The sequence below is a fragment of the Xenopus laevis genome, chromosome 1S, assembly GCF_017654675.1.
Source record: "Xenopus laevis strain J_2021 chromosome 1S, Xenopus_laevis_v10.1, whole genome shotgun sequence".
Taxonomy (NCBI): domain Eukaryota; kingdom Metazoa; phylum Chordata; class Amphibia; order Anura; family Pipidae; genus Xenopus; species Xenopus laevis.
Window position 1 is genome coordinate 146,995,484 of NC_054372.1, and position 26,238 is coordinate 147,021,721.

The window sequence follows — 26,238 nt, forward strand, 5'->3', positions numbered from 1 at the left end:
TGTTTCTCCTTTAAAGGGGTGGTTCACCTTTAAATTTACTATTAGTATGTTATAGAATGGCTAATTCTAAGCAAATTTTCAATTGACTTTATTTTTTTTGTCTTTTTTTATAGTTTTTGAATTAATTGCCTCTTTCTTCTTCTGACACTTTCAAATAGGGGGTCACAGACCCCATCTAAAAAAACAAACAAATGCTCAGTAAGGCTGCAAATGTATTGCTATTTCTTCTTATTATTGTTCATCTTTCAATCCAAGCCCTCTTACATTCATATTTTCAGATTCAAATCAAAGCATCATTGCTAGGGTCATTTTCACCCTAGCAACCAAACTGCTGAAAATGAAAACTGAAGCGCTGCTGAATAAAAAGCTAAAAAACTCAAAAGTCACAAATAATCAAAAATGAATACCAATTGCAAATTGTCTCAGAATATTGATCTCTATGTCATAATAATAGTTAGTTTAAAGGTGAACAACCCCTTTAAAGCAGTAACTGCGGTTGAGAGAGAATCTCAAACACAAGCCACTCACATTAAAATTCCCTCCCTTGGATTTATCTCAATGGGTTTTATACAGTGACCCACTAACTTCCAGCTAAAATCATGTATGATCTAATACAATATAATAGAGGGTTTATTTCTCAGATTAACTTGTCCTTTCCCACATCCAGTGTTGTTCAGGGTTAACCAGCAAGGTGTAAATAGAATATTCTAAAGGGTTACTATGATGAGTTGCCTGTGATTCACTCCTTTCAGAGCTATTGTGAATGGAGTTTTCATTCTGAATAATAGGCCACTTAGTGGCTCACATATTTTGTTTCTCCTGGGTTCTGAAAAACTGACATAATCATTAATTCACAAACTGTGGTTTTAAAGGGGATTTGAGAGGTGCAGTTCATCAGTGAAGGGGCTAAGGCTGATGGGTAAATGGATTAACATTCCAGTGGATTCAGTGAGAGTACCACTTCAAAAAAGCAGGGGGAGGGTAAGTATGCAAGTGCACAATGTACAGGGACAGAGCCCATGCCATGGATTTATTCCTACTGGGAACTTTTCTGCTGGCTTTCACAGTGCCACCCATGTTGTGTAGCCTAGAATGCCATAGTGTTTGCCCATGATGTATTTATACAGAGTATACAGTGTAATTAATGTACAAGCCATGGCTCAGCACAATGTAAGTGTAAGTGATAGCTGTCTGTTGCTGCCAGGGTGGGCATGTGGCTCTGATGCACATAATGGGCGCAACTCTTACACACCAGTGCCATTCCCGCGAGGGCACTGCTTATTGTAGGCAGATAAGGAAATGTGAGTATAATCCCCAGTAGCTGTAGCAGTATATCCCACTTGAGCTGCTAAGAGAGACTTTGTCAGTGACAATGTCCAAGCGACGCCCCTGCAGTGGGAAGATCCATCCTGGGCTGAGCTCCATGCGAGCAAACTTTAGAGTGCCAACGTGCATTACTAATCGCCAGCAGCAGCAGTGGAGGATCGCACCGTATCGGCTGGAGTTTGTAGCACAATCACATCTCGCTTCTCTTGTGCTCGCAGCCAAAGCCTTTAGCTCCCACTTCTGTCTGTCTCCCTTTAGTTGATGCGAGAGCTTTTCAGTGCAATAACCCGGCTTATAGGCAAGTGTCGGTCGTTGCACAGACGAGGACAGATTATCTGCGACTGCGAGCGGGAGACATTCATGAGATCTGGGGACCTGACATGATGCTGAAATGGCTTTTCTTCGTCTCTCGGGCTGATCGTGTGTAAGGGGCTCAGGCACAAGTTCGGCTGAAGGATCTGAGTATGTGGGGATCTGCGGGCAGGAATATGTTGCACGTCTCCTCTCTCCTCCTCAGCCTGGCAGCTGCCTTCTCCAGAGGTAACTCGCTCATTCCCTGCTGCCATTACTTTCTGAGAGATGATATATATATATATATATATAGAGAGAGAGAGAGAGAGAGAGAGAGAGAGAGAGAGATAATAGACTGATGATATATAGAAAGAGAGAGAGAGAGAGAGAGAGAGAGAGAGAATGATAGACTGATGATAGAGAGAGATAGAGATAGATAGATAGATAGATAGATAGATTAGCTAGATAGATGATAGATAGTTCTTATTTTCTAGCTGTACAGAGACTTACACAGAGCCCAGGTTAATAGTTCAGACTACTGGAGGCTTCATTGCATTGTGATGGTTGAAAAACTAGGGAATCACAAGGCTGTATTTAGGGGGTGCACATCTGAGTTATATGAATAAGCCAAGTAAATTCAGAATTTTTAAAAGGACTGCCTATCCTACAAGCTCCCAGCTGTTGCTGAACTACAACTTTGCAGAATCCTTTGTAAGTCTGGGTACTTCAGTGACAGTTGGACAGCTGGAGGTCAGATGAGATGCCCTGGGCTCTGTCAATAGAAAGGACTGGCCTGGCATTGGCAATAGGAGATGTTTGTTTCTTCCACTGAATGGTTTTTGCTGTAACTTTGTGCATTTGTGTTGGCAGTCACAGTACTGGGGAATAATCTTGCACAAATGAGCTCACGTTTTAATATCATTGTATCTGTGTCTTCCACTGATTCTATGTCTCATACTGACAAATAACGCACATACCCGGATAGGCTGGGTATTTCTGGTAATTAATGAATCTTACTTATGTACGGCTGATATTGACTTTGGAGCTTCTTTGCATCTGTAGGATCATTCATCTGCAGTAGTAGAAATAATCATCGGTCTCATTCCTCCTAGCACATGGCTGCAAATCAGATATGAGTTGACAATTTCAATGTAACACTTTGAGACTGCCCAGTTGGAAGTGGCTCTACCTAGACACAGGGTATATATATATATATAAATATATTGGAATAACAAATAAACTTTATCTCTTTTTCACCAGATTTTAAGACATGTGATTGCCTTGCTTTACATGATATTCTATATGACTTTTCTGCAGTGTGCACACAGTCGTTGGTAGGCAGAGGTTAGGGCAAGGTGCACATTATGATTGAACCTTGGACCAGGTAATTAAATATCTGTGCCTCCCCTCATACATTTTCATATTTGAGCCCGTCCTCCTATGTGACGTTAACATGGCATCACTAGCTTATTAAATTGGCAGATATGTTTTATATCTACTTAGGGTATATCCAGACATGAAGCTGATGTTAAACTGCAACTTCCAGCATCCCACTGACACGAGGGTGCTAAAGGGTTGCCGTGTTACAGCTGGGGGCTTGCATATTGTATATACCTGATTTACATACCCCACCTACCAAAAAAAGGGGGCACCGTCCTTACTGATTTCCCAGGAACCCCAGGGAAATATTTTGATATTCACTTTATAAAGAGGAGTGGGGCTGAGGCTGAGAGGCAGAAGTAATGCCTATATATATATATATATATATATATATATATATATATACACTCATCTACTGATCAAGCTATGATCTGTTTGCAAACACAATGAGCTTCCGCCTCTGCTGGGAGTTTCTGGCACAGTAACATCATATGTAGGATTAGAAAGCTCATGTCTACCTTTTTATGTGGCTTTAGTGAGCTGAGCGCACAGCTGTTAGCCAGAGGCATAACTCACATATCGGCATTTTACATCTTAAACCCGGAGAACGTGAATTTAGTAAGAAGAATGAGGGAAGGAAGTAGAACTATGCTGGGAATACATAAACTTTCCTCTGCTCTAATTTCAATTCTAGATTTTTATTTAAAAAAGAAAACAACAGCCCGAGCATGCCACAGAGTACATTGTTGCTTCATGATCGATTTTGTTCTCCCTTAAGCTCTGTATGTTGATTGACAGTTGTGAGCAGGAACTGATTGTTCTGGACTTTTTTTTAAGTAAATTTCCCTAATTTAGCAAGTGATGCAGCACTAGACAGTTGCTCGCTGCGCACTCACTCCCTGATGGGTAGCTAAACTCCATGTTGTGTGAACAACAGCTATAATTACCATTTTGGAGCGCTGTTTGTAGCCTTATCTAGCGAAATATTATATGCAGTGAGATTTAAAGGGATCATTGCACTTCTGTTGCCAGGCTGGGAGTCCACTCTAATGGGAGAACATTTCTATTATTCAAGGATTTCTTACTTGCTCAGAAACAAATGGAGGACCGCAGGGTGATCATCTTATCATCATCATATAGATGCTATTTGTTAAACATTATAAAATGTACAGTGTACACTTGAGGGCCCCTCTAAAGCTGCTCTTTCCATTCAACTGCTGAAAGGAAAATTTAAAAAATAACATGAGGACTTTTGGTGTTTATATTGTTTTTTTGTTTTTTAAACTTGGACTTAATTTCAGTCCTTAGGTAGAAGGCTTGTACAGAGAGAGGGTGTTAATATACTGTACATGGGTGCTGAGTTGTGCTGATGCAGTTATCCCTTGAAACCAGCCAGATATTTGCGTTCATTTTCATAACTTGTACAAGTATGGGACCTGTTATCTAGAATGCTTAGGGCTTGTGGTTTTCCAGATAAGGGATGTTCATACCATCTACTAGAAAATCATTTACATATTAAATAAACTATTAAATAGACTGGTTTTGCTTCCAATAAGGATTAATTATATCTTTATTGGGATCAAATACAATGGACTGTTTTACTATTACAGATAAAAAGGAAATCATTTTTAAAAATCTGGATGATTTGGATAAAATGGTGTCCATTATATATGGAGCTTTTTGGATAACAGGTTTCAGAATAATGAACCCCATACCTGTAGTACACTGGTTTTAAGCCATGACCATGGTATAGTCAACCACACCCAATACCTATGTTTTATGTCATAACAGTTATTTGACTGCTTGTTCATGAATTCAGATTGCAATATTTTGATTTAAACTCAAGTCTATAAAGCGCTCTAACAGTGCAAGTACTCGCATGCAATGCAATTGGAATCTGTGAATTGCCACATGAGTGTTCCTGTTTGCATTTCTCAATGAAGAGGGAGACGAATTAAGTACAATCACTAGGCTGCACAGCTCTACATGAATGAGTATCTCATTTTAAAGGTCAACTGTACCCTAACATTTTATTTTCATTCTGTTCAGTGCTTAGTGCAGGTAAATACCCATGCTGGTATCACTTCTTTTAAACATAAGGCAGGGCTGTTTACTAAGCTCCAATTGATCATATCACTCCAACACGTGACACACACACCTTAGTCTGTACAGGGGTTCAGTTGGATAAGGTTCCAATTTCCACCCTTTTAAATGATGCCGCATCTTCGTGACATCGGGCCACACTCTTGGGTCTGCCAGGACATACTGCTTCTGGCTTTTTAGCAGCTTGTAGAACAAGAAGGTATTTGATAAAGAAGGCTGTAAATGGAAGACTGAATCTGAGCCAGCAATAACCTTTACTAAAGCTAAAGCCTATGCAACAGGTAAATCATCCAGTATTCAAGTAGATTCAAAGGTAGAAGGCACAATGTAATGCTGGGGCTTGGGGGGTATGTTATGAATACAGCGCCAAATGCCTAGATGAACAGGCCCTAATGCAGAGAATGAAACAGCTGATTGATTTCTTCTCACTTGAAGAAATATATAATGAGACATTGAATGATTCTTGTGTAACACTAAAGGGTTTCTAAATCTACCACCAACTGGCTGATGTGGACTCATACATTGGTGATAGTGAATATCATGTTACTGCATATAGCTATGGTTATTCCTTTGTAACCATAACAGCCGCAATTACAATTTCTTCTGGAAATGTTTTCATGAAAGTACAACACCTGTGCCTCACAACTGATGCTCTCTGCAAGTGTTCCACATAAATGCACATGCATAAAGAAATCTGTTTTCATGAGACTTTCTGTTTTGCAAGTGAAGGGCTTTTTGATTTTTTTAGCCCGTCTCACCCTAACCAGGTTGGTTTCTCTGCTTCGCTACTCCACAAGTCCTAACCACACAGAAGCCATGTTCCAATATCTTGCACTGATGAGATCTAACAAGATTGAAACAGGCTGTCTGAAAGTTTGGATATATGGTTCTGTACTATTAGGCTGTACCTGTGTTATAAAACTATCAGTTCTGACTGCATAGTTGGCCAAAGGGTCATAAAGGAGTGTTTTGCCCGTCTCCACCCATAATGCCTTATGTGAAAGTTACCCTTTTGTTTGTGGTGTTAAGGCAGTGCTATGTGTGTAGAACGAGGCAAGTAAATACCTTGTGTTTTCAGAAGGCTTTACACCAAGTCTTGCACTTGAAGGGCTTTTTGGCTCCTTTTAGCCCATCTCACCCTGACCAGGCTAGTTCTCTACATAAAAAGACTAAATGCATTCCTGTATAATTGCACACCATGACAGCACGAGAAATTGGGACACCACTTCAGTTCCACAGTAACTGTAGCAAGAATTTGGTATCATCAAAATACTTGGAGTTTGGTTTGGTGGTGAGTGCACTGCTCTGAAGTGCTGGGATGAAAGACTTTAAAAAGGGAGACAAAAGATTGGCCTCTGGAGCCTCAGCGAGCTCACCATCGAAGGGAAGACACTCGTGCTGCGGAATGAGATCTTTCCAGTTCTGCAATACATGGCCCACGCATGGCCACCTCTGGCTACTGTCTGCAGGGCCATCACTAGGGCAGTGTTTCACTTCTTCTGGGGCTCCAAGATGGACAGAGTAGAGTGGTCAGTTATGTACAAGGAGCCCTGCAAAGGTGGGAAGGGAGTACCTGATATCCCCGCCCTCCTAAGGAATTTCTTTGTGTGTAACTGCATCCGCCAGACTATCACCGGTAAAGACAAGGACACTGCTGGCAGCTCCATGTCCCGATTTCTCGTGTTGTCACTCTGGCGCATGTTAGGGTGGGGCAAGTGGGACAGCACCTACCCTTAAAACTGGAACACCCCTTGGTTTTACCTAGATGTTACAATGTTTGTGAGGGAACACCAACTGGAGGGAGTCAAGCCCGACTTGGAAGCCAAAGACAATCCACAAGTTGATCAGAGCAAAAGACAAGAAGTAGTCTATTCCAGGGCTCCCTGCTGACACCATAAAAACTTGTCTTTGAGAATGTCTCTTTAGACAGACTGACAAACAAGCACAAGGACATTTCATGGATGGCTATCCAAGGTGGACTTCCCCTTAGGACCTTCATGCATGCCCGTAACCTGTGTAGGTACCACCACTACCCAAGGTGCATCATTCATGAAGAAACATCTATGCACGTCTTCTGGGATTGCGGATTCACACAGACCCTGCTTGATGTCCTGGAACATGAACTCAAAGACTGTGTGCCAAGGAACTTCCTTACTTACCACGCGGTGTTCTATGGATTATTTCAGGACACGCATAATGAAGGGGCAGTTCTAGAAGCCTGGCGCCTTATGAACTGTGTTAAAGATGTTTTGTGGTTTTCCAGGAACTGCCTCATTCTGCGGAGGGGGAGGGCAAGCATCCAAGACTGCCGCAGACTGATTCACAGTCTGCTGCACAACTACAACATCTGCGACAGCCTTGAGGAAGAAGAGTACTAACTACCTATCCTTCTCCCCATCCTCCCCTTACTGTCTGTTTAAGTGGAAAATAAAGCTTTGGGCAAATCAATTCCACTATCCCCACCCCACTCCCCTTCCCCCATCCACCCCCTTCCACCTGTAAGCTTTATTATTGTACAGTATTGTACATTGAGAAAAGATTTTATGTACAGTTTTTATTATATATTTCTATTATATACAGTATATATAATAAAGCATATTTTTCTATTAAAAAACAAATACTGGTATTTCAATAGGTTTGTTTTTTGTTTGCTTAGGGGCGCTTGAGATGCAGGTTTGTGCACTTAAGGCAGCCATATTGGAATTGGACCTGTATGTCATCCTTCTGATAGGCCCTCAATGATTTTAACACATATGTAAAAGGCCACTAAAAGAGCACAAGCCTATGATGAAGGGTGGAAGTGCCCAGAAACGCATCAGGCCCATAATGCTATGTGTGTTTTTTAATATTGATGAATAAAGATATCAATCTTTAAATGGTCCGGTGTTGCGGTTCTCCGAATTTCTTCTCTCAATGATTTTAACACATATGTAAAAGGTCACTAAAAGAGCACAAGGGGGTTGCATGGATTAACTTAGGTATAGAATGACCCTCATTTACTTACATTAGGGAATGTTTTTAGTAGTCCTCTATTTTATAGCAGGGAATTTTAGAGGAAAACATTGTGCGATGTACTCCATGCCTCGTATAAGCAGGCATTAAGTTGAACGCTAGCTGTTGAGTCTTAGGACTATGCCAAATGGTGCCTATGATGTGCCTGAATCCACTCCTGTTGTTTCACACTAGCATAAATGGGACAAACCTGACATTGCCATTCCTGGTGCTTTTCAGCTAACAAAAAAATTCTTTAAAAATTACTGTTTTGGCCAGCCGCTACTAAACACCCCCAGCCCCAACCTTTAACTAATACACATGCGCAAATTTCCTTTGACGGGTCTGATGACACTAGGGTTACCACCTTTTCTGGAAAAAAATACCGGCCTTCCTATATATTTATCTTTTTTCTCTATTAGTAACAATGGGATCATCCATAATTTTTACCGGCCAGACTGGTAAATACCGGCCAGGTGGAAACCCTAGATAGCACTGGTGAGTGGAACCCAGGAAATTTAAAATGATCAAATCTTCTGCACATCCCCAGTGCTTTGGAACCAACAGGGATGTAACTGGTGGCATGCTGCCCTCAAAACTCTCCTGTCCATGTCTTTGTGACCTTCTAAATCTGGGCCTGAAAACTAGGATGTTGCTCTGTTAATGCACCCGGAGATGTTAAAGGTGTTGTTAAAGTTAAAGGGATACTGTCATAGGAATTTTTTTCCCAAAATGCATCAGTTAATAGCGCTGCTCCAGCAGAATTCTGCACTGAATCCGTTTCTCAAAAGAGCAAACAGATTTTTTTATATTTAATTTTGAAATCTGACATGGGGCTACACAGTTTCCCACCTACTTATGCTCTGATAAACTTCAGTCACTCTTTACTGCTGTACTGCAAGTTGGAGTGATAGCACCCCCTCCCTTTCCCACCAGCAGCCTAACAAAAGAACAATGGGAAGGTAACCAGATAACAGCTCCCTAACACAAGATAACAGCTGCCTGGTAGATCTAAGAACAGCACTCAATAGTAAAATCTAGGTTCCACTGCGACACATTCAGTTACACTGAGTAGGAGAAACAATAGCCTGCCAGAAAGCAGTTCCATCCTAAAGTGCTGGCTCATTCTGAAAGCACATGACCAGGCAAAATGACCTGAGATGGCTGCTTACACACCAATATTACAACTACAAAAATACACTTGCTGGTTCAGGAATGAAATTTTATATTGAATTATTTGCAGTGTAAACAGTGTAATTTAGAAATAAAAACTGCATCATAAAAATCACAACAGAATCCCTTTAAAGGGCATGTAAAGTCTAAAATAGAATAAGGCTAGAAATGCTGTATTTTGTATACTAAATAGAAACATGAACTTACTGCACCACAAGCCTAATCAAACAAATAATTTATGCTTTCAAAGTTGGCTACAGGGGGTCACCATCTTGTAACTTTGTTAAATATCTTTGCAAGACTAAGACTGTGCACATGCTCAGTGTGGTCTGGGCTGCTTAGGGATTGTCATAAACAAAGCTGCTTGAGTTCTGCATGGCTGGGAAGTAAGGCGGGGGCTCCCCCTGCTGTTCATAAGTATGATTGTTTCCCTGCTCAGCAGTTAGGGACCATCTGACAATTCCTATCCACAGTAGTAAATGAAGGGAGAATTTCACTGCATACAGTCAGGTTTCTTATAAAAACTGTACACATTTTTTAATTAAAGTATATTGGAGATAGGTTTCTTTTTCATTAAAGAAAGTAAAAATGGGATTTTATTTCTTTGCCTTTACATGCCCTACATACCTTCATGGAGTGATAACCAGTTTCCATCAATAGATGGCAGTGTGGGACAGAAATCCACATAGAGTAAACAGTTCTAGTAGGAAATGGTCCTCCAGAGTCAATCAGGGACAGAGGATTCTTTGCCTAAGATTTCCTTGGCTTTTTTTTTCTGAGGTTATTTATGAAGCCAGTGCCTGGAGGATGCTAACTTGAAAAGATCAGTGAGATCTAACACCATTTTTAATAGTAATGCCAGATTGTGAAAGGGCAAATTCTGTGCTCTCCCTAACTACAGTATGTGGAATATGCCAGCTAGCCAATCTGAGCTCCATGGGACATCTAGTATAAGTAATTCTAAGCAGTTTTGAGGGATCGACGCCCCAGCAGGCACTCTGCTAATACAATACTACAGTAACAGGGTCAATGCTAAATAATAAGCAGAACTTTTTTTTATGCCAACATGTGCCACACACCTGTAGACCAAGCGAGTCCCTGTAGAAAGAGAGTACCAAAAGTGAATAGAGATGACAACCTCCCAGGAACCAATTCCAGGTGATTTCTGGCAATGGTCACAAAATCTCCCAAACACCATGTGCCCATTGCTCCATCCCTGCTGGTGCTTTAAACATAATGTGCACTTCTGTGGATTATTTTTGATATGATATGTTTTATAATAATATTGTCATTTGGACAAGAGACTTTTATAATTTTGTAATATTTCGGCAAGTTATCTCTTAATGGATGACTAACAGAATTTTGATGCATGGCACTAATTTGTCAGGACTAAAACTGTGCTTTTTAAAGACTTTACAGCAATGCTTACACTGTTTTTGTGACCATAAATATGATATGCCCCAAGATATATATATATATATATATATATATATATATATATATATATATATATATATATATATATATATATAGCAAGCGTAGGATGACAGCACTCCAAGGATTTGACAAACAAAATATGGTATCAAAAATAGAATAGGTTTATTAGATCCGACGTTTCAGTTCCTCACAGGAACTTTCTTCAGGGAACTGAAACGTCGGATCTAATAAACCTATTCTATTTTTGATACCATATTTTGTTTGTCAAATCCTTGGAGTGCTGTCATCCTACGCTTGCTACACATTATTTACTTGGACTAGCACCCAGGTTATTTCCATTTCATGGTGTGCGGACTACACGCATTTTTATATATATATATATATATATACCCTTAGTGTGTTCGTGTGAATTTAATTCCTACTTCTAACCAAGGCATTAAATCTCTTTGTGTTTTTCCTTTCAATGTCAAAAGAATAATGTTAAATAATAATGTTTCCTAGGGGAGAATTCATAAAACTGGATTTGTTTAATTACAGTTATAACCCACAGCAGCCAGTCAGCAATTAACTCTGATTGGTTGCTGTTCTGGAATAACATTAATTTCAGTGCTGTGAACCCCCAAATTAGCTTTTTGCCCTTGGATTTAAATATACCCTGTTATATTGCAGGACTGCAAAGTAGAGCTGACTTGCTAGAACTATCTTCTGATTGATTCAGAGCCCTGTAGGTCTGAGCCATGAGTTGTGTATAACAGAATCAATATATATTTCATAAAAAATAAATTGCAATGAGAGTTGCCACCTTTGCTGGGAAAGGTTGCAGTTGCAATATAATGGGTCAATTTGGGCTGGGTATTGGGTGAATTGATGGTGGGTCTAGAGAGCTGGATGTGGTGGAAGTAGGGATTAGGGATAAATAGGTAGGTTGGTTAATGCAGCAGTTTAGGGAGGTGAGGAATGGATGGGGAATTAAGCCCCTGGCCTAGCTAAAGATATGGGGGTATATTTATCAAAGAGTGAAGTTAGAGATGGCCACAGTCCGCTAGAGTGAAATTTCGCCACTCTCCATTCATTTCTATGGGATTTTGAAAGGCCTATTTATCAAATGATGAACTTTCACTTTCACCCATTGATACTGTTAATACTCTTTAAAAATCCCATTGAAATTTATGGAGAGTGGTGGAATTTCACTGTACAGGACTGTGGCGATCTATAACTTCACTCTTTGATAAATATACCCCTTAGTAGCTATGCTGTGAAATACTGGCTGGGTGGTAACACAGCAATCAAGTGAAAGACTTCCTAAATAGTAAGACAGGGATAGGCAAGCTTAAGCACCATAAAGATGCAAAACGACATAGTCCATTATGTGGACTTTGTAGGTTTAGCCATTAGAGAATGCAAGGAAATGTACGATTTAACTATTAGCACTTAGCAATAGCATGGTCAGATTGGGCCAATGGGACACCGGGAAAAAGCTCCCTACTCCTTGCTCCGCTCCCTGAATTTTCTTCCATCAAAAAAAAAAGTTTTCTCTAATGTACTGCTGCCTCATTGTACATAGGCCATATGAAAAGTATGCAGTTGCGCAGGTTGTACTTTAAGAAATATGGGCGTACCATATCCATAATCCACAAACAATTTAGCTGAATCCAAACCCTAAAAAACTGTATCATCAAGTAAAAAAATATGTATTCTGTTCTCCAGAGCTATAAAGTGACATGGATCAGCTGCACACAAAGGGATCCACAAAATACTCCACAAAATACAGGTTTCTGTTCAAAGTTCAGCTGAATCCCAGCAATTTTTACAGACTTTGGATTTGGCTGAAACCTGAACCAATTCTTGGACTAATTGTATCCCTATCAGTAACATCTGGAGAGCCACTGGTTGCCCATTAGTGGCATTCATAGACATGACAACATAACTAGTTTTCCTAAAAAAATTATCAAAATGCCGACAAACCCAGCAGAGGACCCAAGATGTTTGGCCTTCCTGGTTAACAGATTTTAACTAAAGATATTAAATAGATTCTGTGTATTTCATTCTGAACTTAAAAAGGACCAAAATAGTTCCGTTGCTGTGGGCAGCGAGACTTTTTGTTTTTAGTAATGCTATCTGCATGTACAGCCAGAGTTCTGAGGATTAAAGACTATACAAATATCATGATATTGGTTTTGTTTCCTTATGCTGGTTTCTGGAACACTTAACAGTGAAGTATTACTGAACTCATTTACTAATATAGGAGTTAAGTATTTGATGGTTTTTTGTTAGTAGCTGGTAGTACACCAGTCAAAACTAGTCTGCACTGGTGCAATATACACCACCTTTCGTACAGTAGGAACCTGATTTTATGTCTTCTGTGCTTCCTATTTTGTAGCAAGAATGTCATTTGAAAACCACATTATTTCTAACAAAACTACCACAACTAACCAATAATATCCAACTATTTCAATAATTAAAAGGTATACCTTTTGATATAATGTTTACCGGTGACTGATATATGCACTTGCAGAATCTGTTGACAATCAAAGCAAGCTACCATAGCCCCTCTCTTGCTTTGATTGTTCACAGATTCTGAGTCGGACCTGCTACACTCAAGGAAGCTGCACCTCTTAAAAGCCAATGCTACTTGGGAATGAATCTTGGATAATTGTGGAACATCCTATTGAACTGTTATTGTGACGGATGAAATGAACTATTTTATATGGCATACGTCTTTTTTAGCACCCCTTCTGAGTTTCTTTATATATATGCACTTAAATATGCCATGTTTGTCATGTCCCATAAAGTAATATATATATATAAAGCAATGATTCAGATTGGAAGCCTGCAGTGATGAGCAAAATATTTTGCCTTGTTTTGTCCAGAAAAAACACCCTAGACTATAATGGATAGCTAAAACATGGTTTAAAAAATGCTGCACAATTTGAAAAATTGTTGCATAGATCAAGGCCCATTGACTTCAACGCATTGGCGACTTTTTTTGCCCATTGTCCATAACTGTCACCATGGTGTCATGCCATGTCATCATGTTGGGAGATCACGGAGTCTTGAGTAAGTGAACTGTTTATCATAGAGCCATATCCTATCTCCTCTCATTGCGTTTATTGTTAGCACTTTGTTTGGCATCATGGACTTGTGTTATTGACAGTTTCACTAAATACATGTGGTCATCCAAGTACCCTTGAAAAATTTAATTTAATTGAAAGACAAAGCTTTGACACATGATGGAAAGATGGTTCAGTAACAAAAATCTGCAATAAATATAATAAATTACAATGTAGCGCTGAGTGCTCATTTTAACCATCACCAAGAGAAGTTGCTCTTAAGTGAACAATTGGACATGGAATGATTTAGAGCCAAAGTAAAGGAGTCACAATTAGGGATGTCGCGGACTGTTCGGCGGCGAACTTGTTCGCGCGAACATCGGCTGTTCGCGTCCGCCGCAAGTTCGCGAACGTCGCGCGACGTTCGCCAATAGGCGTTCGCGTCGAAATCGTTCGACCATTCGACCATTCGATCGCTAAAATCGAACGATTTTCGTTCGATTCGAACGAAAATCGTTCGATCGAACGATTAAAATCCTTCGATCGTTCGATTCGAACGATTTTCGGATGTTCGAAGTTCGCGAACTGTTCGCGAACTGTTCGCATTTTTTGCCGGTGTTCGCGAACGGCGTTCGCGAACACATTATCGGCGGTTCGCTACATCCCTAGTCACAATAGAAAGTCAATGATTTTAAGCTAAAAACTATATAGTAAATACATGGGGGACAGCAAAGAGTATTCCTATCAATTGACTTTTTTTTTTTTTGAAGATTTTTACCAAAGACATTATCAGCTATACTATCTGCCGTCCATATGGTCTCAACAAAATCCACTAAAGAACAATATAACTTCATAGTATGATATATATTTCCAGTGTAGTTAGTGATTACATTGGATGTTAGGTTGTAATAATGTTTTCATTGTTCCTCAGAAAAAAAAAACAAAAAAACGACAACTTACTTTTGGGCTTTATTGTTCCTTTAGACAAATGATTTATATTAAAACAATGATAAAGGATTGAGACGTACATCATTTATGGTGCCTCAATGACAAATACACACACGTTAGCAGTTAAATGTAATTTTTTTTTCCAGCTAGCTTGAAGCACATTGGTATGTAGTGGTTGTCTTTTACCCCCGCTCTTAATATGCAGTCTAATTATGCTTTATGGACAGGCTGCCAAGCCTTAACCATGTCATTCACTAGGAAGATTCCAGTGGCAGCTCCTTTGTTGCCATAATGCCATTCTTTTATTTATGGCAGTGAAATAATAATCCTTGTGCAAAGGTTTATTTAGCAGGGTGAAAGTGATATGTATTTGATTAATAGCAAACTTACAAAGAGGAGAACTATATAACATAGGGTCAATTATGTATGTGATGCCTCTTCAAGTTGCTTGGTTATAATGATGCATGTCTTTAGCAGGAACCTCTACTCATTGAATATTTTTAGCAGTATAGAAAAGACTCTGTATATACAGTGTAAGTGTTTAGCAGGCCATTTGTATAAACACCACAATGTCAGTCTTGTATCAACCTTATTGTCACCAATTCATTAAATTAATAGAGTTGAGCTGGCTCTTTCCATAATAAGAAGAATGTCACTTAGTCTTCAATAAATGTCATAATTGTCTCTGGGATCATGTTTGGAAGTAAGTACAAATGATATTGTTACAGTACGATACAAATGCAGGCTATTGCTGGTGTAAAAACTAGTATGAGCATTATGTATGTATGTGACAGCAAAGCTTAACAGCAGGGACACATGAAATATATAAATTGTACTAGATACTTTAGACATTATCACTATAGGTATGGGATCCATTATCTGCAAACCCATTATCCAGAAAGCTCCAAATTATGGAAAGGCCATCTCCCAGAGACTCCATTTTATCCAAATAATACAAATTTTTAAAAATGATTTCCTTTTCCATTTCCTCTGTAATAATAAAACAGTACCTTGTACTTGATCCAAATTAAGATATAACCATTCCTTATTGGAAGCAGAACCAGCCTATTGGGTTTATTTAATGTTAACATGATTTTCTAATAGACTTAAGTTATGAAGATCCAAATTTCAGAAAGATCTGTTATCTGGAAAACCCCAGGTCCCAAGTATTCTGGATAACAGGCCCCATACCTGTACTAGATTGCTACAGGGTTCCGTTAAAATATTCAATGGTTAAGTCACTTTTTTCAATGTATATACACGAGAGAATGTGTTACCACTATGCTCTCAAGATAATCTTTACACAAATGAATCACGTTTCTCCCAAGGAAAAGCAATACAATCTGGATCACCTGGAATGAGAGTTAGGGCTCTTACAGACGAGCGTTTTTACCTGCGCTCCCTTGCGTTCCGTTTTTCTGCGTTCAGCTGCAGAGGAGCACAGGAATAGAGGCATTTAGCTTTTTCCAATGGGGCTGTACTCACACAGGCGCGTGTAGGCGCCGAACGCAGGTTGAGACGGAACTTGCTGCATTTTTCATGCGTTCGGCGCCTACACGCGCCTGTGTGAGTACAGCCCCATTGGAAAAAGCTAAATGCGTCTATTCCTGCGCTCCCCTGCAGCTGAACGCAGAAAAATGGAACGCAGGGGAGCGCAGGTAAAAACGCTCGTCTGTAAGAGCCCTAAACCAGCAGAGAGTTTATCATGCAAATAACACTGCAGTTCAAGCTAAATCACTTAACAGCTCCGAGGGCTGATTAATTAATGTCTGGAGAATGCAGGATACTTTGAGGCTAATGGCACATTTTATATCTGATATTTTACAGATCTGATTTCATAACATCGAAGCAATGGGGCGAATCTACTGTTTAACCCCATGCGCTTGATGGAGATCACAATTATTTTGGGATAGAATAAGTCGATTTAATATCACAAATAACCATCTAAACTGCTGACACAGCACTTTTCATTGTGCACATATAAATGCACTCAATCATGGAAAGTGGTGGATAAAAACTTTATAGTGAATGCCTAAAAGGCAATTTTGTAATTTAGTTTAAAAAAAATCACATGAATGCATAAGTAAAGCATAAAAAATTATAATCTATAAAATATGTTCCATGTTTTATTATATGTGTTGGTAAAAGCAAAGAGCCAGAAATCAAATATTTAATGGTTTGTTCACCTTTATGTTAACTTTTATGGGCACATTTAACTAGGGTCGAATACAGATATTTGACTGCCGAATTGAAATCCTTCGACTTCGAATATCGAAGTCGAAGGATTTAGCGCAATTCGTTTGATCGAACGATCGAAGGAATAATAGTTCGATCGAACGATTAAATCCTTCGAATCGAACGATTCGAAGGATTTTAATCCATCGATCGAAGGATTATCCTTTGATCAAAAAAAACTTCAACGAAGTCGAAGGTCGTAGTCGAAGTTCGAAGTAGCCCATAGAATGGTCGAAGTAACCAAAAAAATCATTCGAAATTCTACTTTTTTTCCTCTATTTTCCTCTATTCCTTCACTCGAGCTAAGTGAATGGGCCCCTTAGTATGTTATAGAATGACCAATTCTTAGCAACTTTTCATTGGTCTTCATTTTGTATTTCGTATAGTTTTTGAGTTAATTGCCTCCATCTTCCAGCTTTTAAATGGGGGGGGGGGGGCACTGATGCCATCAGCCAAAAACCATTGCTCTGTTAGGCTGTGATTTGATAGTTATTGCTACTTTTTATGACTTATCTTTCTATTCAGGCCCTCTCTTATTCATAACCCAGTCTCCCACCAAGATTTATTTAAACAATATATTTGAATAGCATATGTCAGACATGCTTATCTCTAGGTACAAGCTAATGGGATTTTATGCAAATCTTTTATGATGATGGTTCTTAGAACAACTTGAACCACACCACAGGTTCTACACTGTTCCTAAATCTGGCCATCGAAAGATCTGCTCTATTTGCAAGGCTGCTAAATGAGCTAATCTTTTCCTGATATGCCCACATTGTGGTGGGTGATATGGGGCTGATCCAATCACTTCAATCATAAAGATGGATACTGGTCAAGGTCTGGTCAAGGACTACATCAACAAATTAATGTGATCATCATCCCAACAAGATTTCTAAATTTGTCCCATTTGATATCTGCCCAAATTTTGGTCAGGTAGGCCCATTGAGTGCCCTATACAGTGGGAGATAAGTTACCGAGTCAGACTGAAGAGCCAAATCAGCAGCTAAAGTCTGCCCATGTATAGCCACCTTGAGACCCAGCAAGACCATGTTAATGCTATTTATTTACAGCACGAGAATAAGGATAGCAGGAGGATTGTCAAAGGAGATAAGAAGTATTATATACAAATAATACAGGCAGCCAGTAGTCCTATAGCACTTGCACCTTGAATGGGCTTTGCCCCTTGTGCTGGATTAAAAACCCAGTTCACGAGGATGGTTCTGTCATGTGCAAGAGGGCCTTGTATGTAATGGATTGCGATTAGTGATGGGCGAATTTATTCGCCAGGCGCGAATTTGCGGCAAATTTGCGCGATTCGCCGCCAGCGAATAAATTCGCAAAACTCCCGCGAAAATTCGCGAAAAAAATTCGCCGGCGTCAAAAACTTTTTTTTTTTCGAAAAACGGACGCCGGCGTCAAAAACGGGCGCCGGCGTCGGAAAAACGGGCACCGGCATCAAAAACGGGCGCCGGCGTCGTTTCGCGAATTTCGCGCGAAATTCGCGAATTTTTCGGCGAAGCGAAACGGCGCAAATTCGCCCATCACTAATTGCGATGCCTTCCAAAACTCATTAAGTACTGTAGCATTAAGTTAAACACTCCATTTATCGTCTGACACTGTGAATAACACACAAGCCAGGGGCATTGCAGATAATGATAACATGCCACCAACCTCTTGTATGGTGCACCACCAAGCTCTGTATGCAGTGCAGTACAACTCTTTCCTCTATTTGTTTTCAACTTTGCAGCTTTCCCCACCATGGCAAAAGAACCCTGAGTATTATGTTGCTTAGATGATACTTTATGCCTATGCAACAGGCATAAAGTATCACAATTATAAGCTTCATTGGGGCAGAGACTGGTGTTAATGATGTATAATTTCTGTTAAGTGATGCAGAATTTGTTTTAGGGAATCTGTAAATTCCTTTATGTTGATGGTGGATGATGACTTAAAAACAGAAATAAAATATTTCTCCAGCTATGGAGACAGTAGTTTCTTATGTAAAATGAATCATTTATTTTTGCTAAAACTACAAATGGGAGTTGTAAAGTGAAACTGTGCAACTTGCCATTTCCCTTGCCAGTAAATATTTTAATTTGTTCACAAAGTGCTATGCATTCCAAAACCTTAATGCATTTTGCTTATCTCGGCCTAAATTATTTAATGGTGAAACTGCGATATCCTACACGCATTACTCGCTCATGATTTGTGTTTACAATAAATCATGGCAAAACGCTTAAACTGCTGTGAAACTCTTTCCCCTTTCTTCATTTTAATCATTTGGATTTAAGATTAATTATGTAGTGCATCACGGGATACTGTAACCATGCAAACACATTAAATCATCATTTGCTTCTCATGCAAGAAGTTGGCATTTGAAAATTCATGAGCGTTGCACAGGCTGCTAGATTTGTAGGGTACAGCAGAGAAGAAGTAGGGCTTTTTCTATAGGTTGATTAGAAAGATTAGTGTTTAGCAGTATGCTTCAGCTGCTGAGTACATTGCACTAGAACTCATTAGAATGTTCTATGCAGCTGTGCACATAAAACTGCCAAGTTTTCAGCCTTTTTGCTGTAAAATGTATCATCAGACTTAGTCCGGTGGGACACGAATATCCATGGTGGATCACTCTTCTACATTAGGTTTTCTATTTTGCTATTGATCCAAAAAACATTTAATGCAGTTTGTTTTGTTGGGTTGTGTATCCAACATTTACATCCCACTATCTCATGCACTGTGTTCCCATCAGTATGTTATCTACAGACACATTTTCTCCATTGTATAATTAGAGCAGTATCAACTGTAAGCAATGGAAATAGCAGGGGCAACAGCATTTTATGTTGAGTCTAGAATCAAACTCTGGAGAGTAAAGTCATTAAAGATCATCATGACATGGTTAGCCAGTTATTGGGCTCTTTAAACAATGACAGCCAATGTTATATTTCAAGCAGGGAGGCACCTGTGTTTTATTCACAGCAGGATTTTCCCACAAACAATATACTTCTTATTTATAAACAAGATATGCAACAAACACTTTGATGTTCATTCTAACAGCAGAACAAGTCCTGCTTTTAACAGGGCCAGAAAAATTCTAAATAATCAATTTACACTTTTCTGGTTGGTTCTACTTTCCTCTGCTCTCCCAAAGAGGACAAGCATTTCCCTTGATTCCTAATTCCTGCTTTCTAAATAGAAAGCTCTCTTGTAGCTCCACCACTTTATCACAGGTGATGACTCATTAGTTTAAGTATCTGTACTGTCTTTTTCAGCCTGAGTGAGCACCGCCTCTGTTCTGCATCTTATAGAGCATTTGCAGAGGGACATATCTACCCTGTAGTTACAATACTTATATATTCATATATGAGTTCTATTGAAGAAAGGTGCAATACAATAAACTGTAAATATACTGTATATTGGTTAGTCGGACAGGGTTATATAATGCTACAAAGGACAAGTTAATTACTGTATTCAAAAATAAGAATGCTCAGTAATCTGTGAATATTATGGCATGCACAGCAGTGATTTGTTAGGTGTTTATTGTTCCCATTTGGCAAGCTATGTAGTCTAGGGGCCCATAAAAAGTTAAAACAACAAACTAGATGTGTGGAAGCATAATAAAAGAGGCACAAACCTTCTAAAAGTAATAACAGCTTTAAAACATTGTGTAGGTGGACATATTTCACTGCACCATGCGTAGCCGTAATAGCCTAAGCACTGTTATGTGAGGAAAAGAAAAAGGAATTATAATCTCCATTACTTGGACCATCTTCAACACTAAGTTTGAATAGCAGTAGATAAAAAAAGCAGCATGTACAGCAGTCAGTGAGAATGTTGCCAGGGCTCCTTTTCTGCATAGTTTCAGCCTCAGATATACAGTAACATAAATCCTTCTGCTTCCATTATAAGGTCTTCACTGTACCTGGGACATATAGGCTATATAGTGCTATGTAGTATACAATAGTTTAAAAGACTATGGCTGTATGTTGGTGGTGCTCTATCCAGAAAACACTATATGCCATATATTAAAGAAGAAGGATAGCACACACTGTTGCAATCGTGCTAAAACAAAAGTGTTTTATTTGGATCTCAAACACAACGTTTCGGAGGTACATCCCGTTTTCCTCCTACAACCTCCTTTATCAAGTGTTCAAAACACTTGATAAAGGAGGTTGTTCCTCCGAAACGTTGTGTTTGAGGTCCAAATAAAATACTTTTAGCATGATTGCAACAGTGTGTGCCATCCTACTTCTTTACTATATAGCATATAGTGCTATGGTTGGTAGTTAAAGGGGAACTATCACAAAAAAAAACTTTAGTATTAGCTTCAGCATACTGAAATAAGAAGCTTTCTAAATACAATCAATGAAAAATTCAGTACCGTTCTTGAAATACCGTATATACTCGAGTATAAGCCGAGTTTTTCGGCATCCAAAATGTGCTGAAAAAATCTACCTCGGCTTATACTCGAGTCAGCAGTACCCGACCCGAGTATCTGAGATTGCAGTCACTTTTAATCATTCCTATACCAACAGTTCACTTGGGGAGAGACTGCAATATCCCACAATGCCCTCTGTTGGTTATATGAAAGAATAACAGTGACTGCAATATCACACAGCGCCATCTGTTGGTTATATGAAAGAATACCAGTGACTGCAATATCACACAGCACCCTCTGTTGGTTATACGAAAGATTAACAGTGATGACAATATCACACAGCACCCTCTGCACATGGTAGTGGGAAAGTGGGACAATGCACACAGTAATCCGTTTGGCAATTCTCTGTCACCATCAACTTTGCAAAGAAGTCCGGCTGATCGCTGGGGGGTCGCTTTGGCAGAATGTGCGCTGCTGGGAGACAGGGCTGTAGTTGTGTCTAGGCTTATACTAGAGTCAATAAGTTTTCCCAGTTTTCGTAGGTAAAATTAGGTACCTCGGCTTATACTCGGGTCGGCTTATACTCGAGTATATACGGTAATCAAGTTTCTTTTCACTATTCCTCTCTCAGCATCTCTTCATCTCTCACCTCTTCATTCTGTCTTCATTCAGGAGTTAGGTGTCAGATGAATGATCCAATATATCTTATAGGCAGGCTCCTGTTGCCTAGAAGATGTATTAAAGCTCACTATATTAAGATCACCAGAAATCCTGTCTCTCTACATGCTGAATTTGTATATATGGCAGTTATTTTGTTAGCCCCGGGACCCCAGTCTGACGATGCTAAAAAATAAGATTAATTAAGTACCCTGACTCCATTTTTTAAATATTCTTATGTGACAGGGTTTTTTTTAATTGTTTTCCAGTATTCCAACGTCTTTGCAGGTCCCACTAAATAGCATGTGCCATAACATGCTAGTGCAATTTACAATTGAACACAATAATTACACAATAATTACCATCTACACACGTTAATGAATGTGTTTTTTTGTGAATGTTGGCCCTTGTGGTATATGGTGTCAACAACTGCATGTGCAGGTCATTTTTTGTGTGTTGCTTCCAGAGCTCCCTTGCGACATTTACCAAATAACATTTACCAATTGCAATCTAAATGACTAGGGGCTCACAGGATTAGAATTCAGCTGAATCCAAGTGCCTGGCTGAACCTAATCAAAATACTTCAATTACAATCTTCTTCTTGATATTCAGCCCGGCCCCAAAAAATGGATTCAGTGTATTCCTAAAAAACCATTGCAAAAATTACCAATTTAAATATATAGTCACCAACTGACTGATCACAAAAGAAACAATTTGCAAAATACAATCCCCAATAGCAGTTCAAAATGACTGATTGCAAAATACAGTCACCAATTGCAGTCTAAACTGGCTGAATGTAATCCAATGTTGAATATAATAGTGACAAAATCTTGAATGCCTAATTTTTTTTTGAGTTTATAGATTAAAAGCCTTGAATAACTCCTATTTTTCTAGTTTATAGACTTAAAAAACTTGTGAATTTACAAATCTCGAATTTAAAAAATGGCTTGAATTTTGCCTAGGACAACTCTCATTGACTTCTACATGAACTCGCCAGCTTTAAGATGCAGATTTTTTACATTCAAGATGCTTAATTTTTTTAGACATTCAAGTTTTTGAAAATTTTAATTTGTAAAAAAAAAAAATTTGAATCGTGGCAAAATTTAACCTGTATAAATCACCCCCTAGATGTATAAAACTTGTTTCTGTTTGTCCATTTCCTCCTTTTTTTTTTTTTTTTAGAACATAATTGTGTTTTCCAGCTAATACCTTTGAAATATCACAGCTTCAGTCTGGTCTCTTGTGTGGAAGGACCTACAGATCAGTTAAATTCACAAAACATGTATGTAGAGATCACCAGTGACGTAACTACCAGATAGTGTGTGATCGCACCTGGGCCTTGGACACAATATGGCTTACGGCGGGCGGCATTGAAGTCTTTAGTAATGTGCACATATCTGGAGGTCGGGGGAACCTGTACCTGCTAGTTACACTACTGCACTAACTATTAATTTAATTATTAATTATTAATTATACATTTTTAAACTTCAGTTCACCTATCCGGTGTGCCTATACTTCTATCATGCACATTCATTATACTTACCACCAGGGCCGGATTTGTAGTGCAGGCACCCCTAGGCCGCACAGTCTTAGCGCCTGACCACGGCCCGTCCAATCGCCCGCTGCCCGCAGAAGTCAGTGGTGGAGGTCCATTGACCCATTTGAAGATGTTACTAGCCTTACCCATCAATTGCCCCACTTTCAACATGTTTATTCTGTCAAAAGAGAGAGAGATGTAAATCTGTAAGGAGCACCATATGCACTATATATGTGCAAATATTCATGGATTGTCGCGATTATGCAATAAAGAGCAAAGAAAATCATAACTTTGCTGTGCAATCTCTTGTTTTTTTAGCCAATATTACCGCAATCAGCAGTGTTTCCTAGAATGTTTATTATAGTAATACTGGCTAAATAAACAAGAAATTGCATAGAGAGAAGTGGCTATTGCTATGACTTCATTCACACTATACTATTATATGTAAAGAGAGCCATAATCATTGGTGATGGTTTTGAAATTCTACTTCTAGAATCTGATTTAGGACTTAAAATATGTTGCCCTCCTTTCTTATTAAAGGAACAGTAACAGAAAAAAACTAAAGTGTCCTAAATTAATGAAAATATAATGTATTGTTGTGCTGCACTGGTAAAACTGCTGTGCTTGCTTCAATAAACATAACTATATTTTACATAAACAAGTTTCTGTGTAGCCATGGGGGCAGCCATTCAAAGCTAGAAAAAAGGCACAGGATACATGGCAGATAACAGATAGGCTCTTTACCATACAATGGGACTCCTCAGAACTGTTGTCTACTGTGTATCCCATGCTTGAATGGCTGCCCCCATGGCTACATAGCAGGTTGTTTATATAAACTATAGTAGTGTTTCTGAAGCAGACAAGACAGTTTTGCCAGTGCAGGGCAATATTATGGGGGTTATTTATCAAAATCAGAAAAGTTCTTACAGTTTTCTGAAAACGACTCCGACCAGATTTTTCCCCACTACTTATCAATAAATTCTCCTGAAAATTTTATTTGCGGGAAAAAACTTGATAAAATCGTGAAAAAATCAGAATACCAAAACTCTTTTGTATTTGACACCTGAATACCTCAGATTCAGATTTGATGCCCAAATACTGCGACTTTTTTGATTTAATGCCCAAATACCATGACTTTTTTGGAAACCCAGCACAAATATCTTTGGGACATCTGGCATTGACTTCTACATGAACTCGGCAGGTCTGATTTCCTTTTTAATCTGACTTTTAACTAGGGATGCACCGAATCCACTATTTTGGATTCGGCTGAACCCCCGAATCCGAATCCTTTGCGAAAGATTCGGCCGAATACGAAACCGAATCTGGACCCTAATTTGCATATGCAAATCCGGACCCTATTTGCATATGCAAATTAGGGATGGGTAGGGGGCCTTTTTTCCACCCCTAATTTGCATATGCAAATTAGGATTCAGATTCGGTTCGGCCCGGCAGAAGGATTCGGCCGAATCTGAATCCTGCTGAAAAAGGCCGAATCCTGAACCGAATCCTGGATTCGGTGCATCCCTACTTTTAACACCATCTGGGTTTAATAAATCACGAAAAATTCAAGGTTTTTTTTTCAACAAAAAAATTTGTTTTCCCCCTCAGAAATCAGAAAAAAATTGGACTTTAATAAATAACCGTCTTCATTTTATTGTCTTTCCTTTTAAAACACTTTAATTTTTGGTGTTGCTGTTCCTTTACAATGTGGGGTTGTGGGCTGTTCATAAGGTGAAGTATTGGCTTCTCATCATATGAAGTATGGAATAAATACTGCAGTCTCTCTTATATTTAGTATTTTCCTAACTATAATAGCTACTCCTTTTGATTTACTTTCCTATTAACCTTATTGGCTGTGTGAACACAAAATTGCTATCTTCTCTGTATTTCCTCAAATTATTATTTTAAACCCTTTGTTTTAAAAACCTTAGATTGTAAAACCTAAAATCTTACTTTCCATTGCCTTCAGTAAATAAGCAATTCATTAGAGTAAATGAGCAGTACTCAACTCTCGTTGTTCAATTACAGCTTGGAAACAATCTTGTTTTAGGCATAAAGTTCCTGAGGGCAGCATGCAATGGACCATTCAGCGAATGCAGCAGAATTTTCAAGGACTGAGTGTACTATGATTATTTTGTGTCTGTATATTCACATAGTAGTCAGCTTTTTATATACTGTATAACAGTGCAAAACCTTTTTATACCTTTCTCCATTACTTTGCATGCTACAAAAAAATTAAAAAGAGATGATTGAATATAATTAGATCCACTTAGATTTCATATACGGTATAGTGGGGTAATTTGTAAATAGTGCAAAGCCATCCACTGTTTTTTAGTCAATTTACATCAATTTGCATCATGATTCACACAGAATGGAACTGTCACAATTTAAACAAATGCAAAGTAAACACAGCTTATATTATAATAGTTTTGGATTACCTCGTCTATGTTATCCGCTTTAGGCATTCATCTTCATTTTCTGATTCAGGGCCAGAGTTTTAGTGAGAAAACTCTTATGTGTCATGTTAGAAACAGGAATCAACAATATACAATGTAAAGCAGGAGTGCCCATACTTTACTAATGCAAGGTCTACTTTTAGTAATGTTGATCTACATCCATAAAAGCATTGTCGCAATTCTGTTCCATGGAAAATATTACTTAAATATTGATTTATGAGAAAATGTTTATAGCTAAGAAACAACTATTTTTTATGTAACCTTAACTTAAATATTTGA

The 26,238-nt window shown here is 38.8% G+C and overlaps 1 protein-coding gene across 1 annotated transcript in view; it reads left to right on the plus strand.

Moving 5' to 3' along the window:
- Nucleotides 1-585: 585 nt before the first annotated feature.
- tmem132d.S (transmembrane protein 132D S homeolog) overlaps nucleotides 586-26,238 on the plus strand; it is a 419,848-nt gene continuing 394,195 nt past the window's right edge. Inside the window, exon 1 of the mRNA XM_041580339.1 lies at nucleotides 586-1,866. Within this exon, the coding sequence (XP_041436273.1) occupies nucleotides 1,791-1,866 (76 nt within the window). The 5' untranslated portion in view covers nucleotides 586-1,790. The remainder of the gene's footprint in view (nucleotides 1,867-26,238) is intronic.